The 5,050-nt window shown below is 45.2% G+C and overlaps 1 protein-coding gene across 1 annotated transcript; it reads left to right on the top strand.

Moving 5' to 3' along the window:
* Window positions 1-1,224: 1,224 nt before the first annotated feature.
* On the top strand, window positions 1,225-2,637 carry LOC100833109 (GDP-mannose 4,6 dehydratase 1). The gene has a single exon (XM_003557179.4). It carries the CDS (start codon window positions 1,270-1,272, stop codon window positions 2,401-2,403), a length of 1,134 nt encoding a protein of 377 aa, XP_003557227.1. The 5' UTR covers window positions 1,225-1,269; the 3' UTR covers window positions 2,404-2,637.
* Window positions 2,638-5,050: the final 2,413 nt, after the last annotated feature.

Here is a 5,050-nt window from a genome sequence, read left to right as displayed (position 1 = left end):
CAGGTGTCACCGACAGCTGCAGATATGACAAGTGGCCGAAGCTTACATGTCCACCTGTGCCACCTCTACCAAAAAGAAAGAAGGGAAAGAAGAACAGAGAGATAGTGAAGTCAAGATCTTGTGTTGGTCTCAGTCATCCCTGATGTACCTGCAGCAACTCGGCATGGTTCTCTTGAATCCCCCGGTTTTGTTTACGAACAGCGAGTAGATTCTGTCGGGTCGGTGGTTTAATTGCCAGGTTAATTAGCACTAATCTTTGACTATGCTGGCAATAGACTCGTAGTGGAGTTAGTAATTAAGCATTGAAGTACATGATCAATGACTGGTTCGAAGGATTCCAGAGTGAGTAGAAAAGTTGGTAGTAGTATGTCGACTAGCTAGTTTCAGAGATCAGAAGCTGTGGACAGAAGCCAAGACATGGACAGTTCTTCCAAGGAGTTGGACAGTTGGTCAAAGAAAGCCAGCTTCCATCTTTTTGAGGCTAGAAGATCTGATCGCTGTTAATCTCCTTCATGACATCGATACCAAAGAAAGTATTTTAGGATTGTTACAAGATTTGAGGATTTGGGCCGGAGTGACGATATGAGATCTGGATCCACGACTGGTAGGAAGCCGAGCACGTGCGCTCATAATTCCGATTTCTACAATTTCATATTCTTTGGTACCTTCAAGATCAGGACTGACCTTTTTTTTTTCTGATCTTTCCCCCACCAAAATCAAAGCTCATTACATCGTACCTAATTTCGTGCAATCTTTCTCACTAGTACGATCATTTATACGGATTGATACAGGATACCACGCCAGCTAGTAGCTAGTTAATTCGCCTTGTTGTTATCTCTTAGAAGGGACTTCATTTTGACAGGATACCACATCATAACCTTTTCTTCCCGATTCAAACAAGTTAAGGTATGTATTCAACAAAATAACAAACAGCAGAAATTTTCCAAACTTAACTAAAAAAAGAAAGACAAATATGGTACTCTTTCATACCCATATTACTTGTTGAAATATTACATGTATCTGAACGCTCTTTAAACATAAATAAATTCATATTTGAACAAATTTAAAACAAGTAATATGGCTAGAAGGAATTACAGAGTCCTCAGTATTTCAGTTTTTATTTCCAGTGTCAGAAGAAAATTCTAAGCCCAGGCAGGCAGGAGACAAGAGACCCAGACCCAAGTCTTCCGGGCCTACAAATACTCCCCTGGGCCCTTCCCCCAAAATCCCCCCTCCTTCTTCTTCCTCCCCCCAGATCTAACACCGGAAATGGCCGCCCCGCACTCCAACGGCGGCGCTGCCGCCGGCGCCGGCGAGGAGGAGGCCGTCGCAGTCGCATCGGTGCCCCGCTCCCTCGCGCCGCCGCGGAAGGTGGCCCTGGTGACGGGCATCACGGGGCAGGACGGGAGCTACCTGACGGAGCTGCTCCTCTCCAAGGGCTACGAGGTGCACGGCCTCATCCGCCGCTCCTCCAACTTCAACACGCAGCGGCTCGACCACCTCTACCACGACCCGCACGCCACCCCTTCCGCCGCCCGCCCGCCCATGCGCCTCCACTACGCCGACCTCTCCGACTCCTCCTCCCTCCGCCGCGCGCTCGACCACGTCCTCCCCGACGAGGTCTACAACCTCGCCGCGCAGTCCCACGTCGCCGTCTCCTTCGAGATCCCCGACTACACCGCCGACGTCACCGCCACCGGCGCGCTCCGCCTCCTCGAGGCCGTCCGCCTCTCCGCCAAGCCCATGCGCTACTACCAGGCCGGCTCCTCCGAGATGTTCGGCTCCACCCCGCCGCCGCAGAGCGAGGACACGCCCTTCCACCCGCGCTCCCCCTACGCCGCCGCCAAGGTCGCCGCGCACTGGTACACCGTCAACTACCGCGAGGCCTACGGCATCTTCGCCTGCAACGGCGTGCTCTTCAACCACGAGTCCCCCCGCCGCGGCGAGAACTTCGTCACCCGCAAGATCACCCGTGCCGTCGGCCGCATCAAGGTCGGCCTCCAGACCAAGGTCTTCCTCGGCAACCTCTCCGCCGCCAGGGACTGGGGTTTCGCCGGGGATTACGTCGAGGCAATGTGGCTCATGCTGCAGCAGGACAAGCCTGGTGACTATGTCGTCGCCACTGAGGAGTGCCACACCGTGGAGGAGTTCTTGCAGGCTGCCTTTGGGTACGCCGGGTTGGATTGGAAGGATCATGTGGTCATTGACAAGAAGTACTTCCGCCCCGCAGAGGTGGACTGCCTCAAGGGGGATTCATCCAAGTCCAGGAGAGAGCTTGGGTGGAAGCCCAAGGTTGGGTTCCAGCAGCTAGTCGAGATGATGGTCGATAACGACATTGAGCTCGCCAAGAAGGAGAAGGTCCTTGTGGATGCAGGGTATCGTGATCCCAAGCAGCAGCCATAGAATTGATAGCGATAGTTTGATTGCTGGAGTTCTGTTTGGATTTTTCCCTAGAAGTTGATACAGTATTACAATTCGAGTGTGGCTGTTGAAGTAGTGGTTGGCAAGTTATTGTTGTTTGAGGTTTGCAATTTCATCCTACAATATCTTTGATTACAAGTTACTAGCTTATGCACTTCTGTCAAATGAATGAATGAATCAATGCCATTTTGAAGTAAAACCATCTGCTTCCGATTATGAGAGCTTCTTTCTGTATTGTGAATTTGATTCAGTCTGAATGTCTGTTTTATGCTGTTCTCTTGGGCATCCATCTTTGTAGAATTTCACATGGGTACCATATAGGACATTTGCCATGGGGATATTTAAACTGGTACAGCTTTAGACATGTGGTCAACACATAATTAAAATTATGATTTTGTTGGCAAATATTTCTCATATGTGAAGAGCCATGAGTTAAACTCTAGTCCTGAGTTCAGTGAGAGTCTTGAGATCAAGACTTTCATTTGTCCATGTGCATGATTGATCAAGGTGTCCAGTGAACTGAATGTACATGTCTTGCCAATTGTTGTTCAGGGTATTAGATTTTGTCAGCATTCCTGAATTAGGTGATTGGCATCATGTAGAAGTCAAGCTAAGTCATCGTGCATCCAATTCCAGTTTTTTTCAAAAAGACAAGAGAGACCCCACTTGATTCCAACAAAATGGGCTTCAGGACAAGCATTAAGTATTGTATTGCCTTGTGTTTGTTTGCTCTGTTTGATGAGTTGCTGGGCTTGGTGTCTCTATCTTCAGGCTTCAGCAGCCAAAACTATGGTCTAAAATTATACTCCGATCATCTTTGGGTGCTGAGACAATGATCTTGAATTATTGGCAATCATTCCTCTAAGTACGTGCTCAATGATTTACACCCTGCACTGTAAATTCATATTGTTTTTCGACGAAAATTCATATGTGATGTAACTAAAAAGCTGTTTTGACCATATCATGGATTGTGAGTCACGATTTTCAGTTCCTTTGAACCTGAAGACTGAGGATACGTTGCTTGATCAGAGTTCTTCATATAATTAAAGTTGTGATTTTGTTGACCCATATTTCTCATATGTGAAGAGTCATGACTTGAACTCGAGTCCTAAGTTCAGGCAAAGTTTTGATCTCAAGACTTCCATTTGTCCGTATGCATGACTGATCAAGGTGTCCAGTGAACTGCACGTACATGTCTTGCCAATTTCTTTTCAGGTATTAAGCATTTTGTCCTGAGAACTGGTCATAAGGTCACTATTCCTCAATTTCGTGATTCCGGTTTTTTCAAGAAAGACGAGAAATCCTACTTGATTCCAACAAAATGGGCTTCAGGACAAACACCGAGTATTTTGTATTGCCTTCTGTTTGTTTGTTCCTTTTGATAAGTTGCTGGGCAGAAGGCATGGCGTCTCTATCTTCAGGCTTCAGCAACCGAAAGCATAGTCTAAAATTATACTCTGGTCATCTCTGGGTGCTGAGACGTTGAGCTTAAATTATTGCCTCGTGGGCTGTCATTCCTCTATAAGCATGGCGCTCAATGATTTACACCCTGCACTGTAAATTCAAAAATTTTTGTACTATGACAATTCATATATAGTGTAACTAAAAGACCATCTCATGAATAGTCACTGTAAATTCATATATTTTTGTATGGCAATTCATGTATACTGTAACTAGAAGACCATCTCATGAATAGTGAGTCCCAATTTTCAGTCTCGTCGAGACTGAGGATGCATTGCTTGGTCAGAGTTCTTCATGTACGATATGCTTACATTTTTTTAGATGAATATTTGACTCTTTCTCGCCAGCAAAACAATTGCTTGGGTAGTGCTTCGGCTCAACTTCATTTTAAACTCTCGCAATGAAAAATCTTACTTCCTCCGTCCAACAAAGGATGTCTCAATTTTGACTAAATTTGAATGCATCTATACACTAAGTCATGTCTTGATACATCCAAATTTTGACAAACTTAAGACATCTTTTGTTGGACGGAGGAAATATACTAATTGGTTAGGGGAGCTTCTAAATGTTTGACGGCCAAGCGACAGAGTTGAGACAATGTACTTGTCTTTTCAGCGAGCTAAAGAAGTGGCTTGTATAGTTTCCCGGATTAGCACCTGAACCTTTTCTTTTAGGAAGGTTTCTCTATTCTTCCTCAGCTAATTTCGCCCTGGTAGGATGAAGCGAAGGCTAACGTCATCCTATTGTTCTTCGGATAGAGTGAGAGAAGAGGGATCCTGGCATGTGGACCAAGAAGTATTTCGGTTATATTCGCTGCATCAGTACAGAAATAACTAACATTATAATTGCAGGCAATGTGAGAGTAGCAGAGAAATCAACATTCTCTCCTAAAGAAAAACATTCTCTCGTGTGGTCCACTTCATCTAGACATCTAGAGATGACAACAAGGACATGGTATAGAGTAGGTGATTTGGCAATCAACATTCAATATATATTTTCTCATCTTTCATACTTGCAATATTCTACAGAATCTTAATGATTAGATTTTTAGCATCGACTTAAATATAGTCGACTTAAAAAGTAAAACCGTATAAAATACTTACTCCGTCCTGAAATAACTGACGAGGAATGGAATTGTACAAGAGTCTATACAAATACACCTCAGGTT

Source organism: Brachypodium distachyon, chromosome 1, assembly GCF_000005505.3.
Source record: "Brachypodium distachyon strain Bd21 chromosome 1, Brachypodium_distachyon_v3.0, whole genome shotgun sequence".
Lineage (NCBI taxonomy): Eukaryota > Viridiplantae > Streptophyta > Magnoliopsida > Poales > Poaceae > Brachypodium > Brachypodium distachyon.
The sequence above is the reverse complement of the archived record's forward strand: the minus strand, read 5'-3'. Positions and strand labels throughout refer to the sequence as shown.

What these genes read in the sequence shown, in the direction of transcription:
- LOC100833109 (XM_003557179.4), top strand. Translation starts at nt 1,270, where the DNA reads ATGGCCGCCCCGCACTCCAACGGCGGCGCTGCCGCCGGCGCCGGCGAG.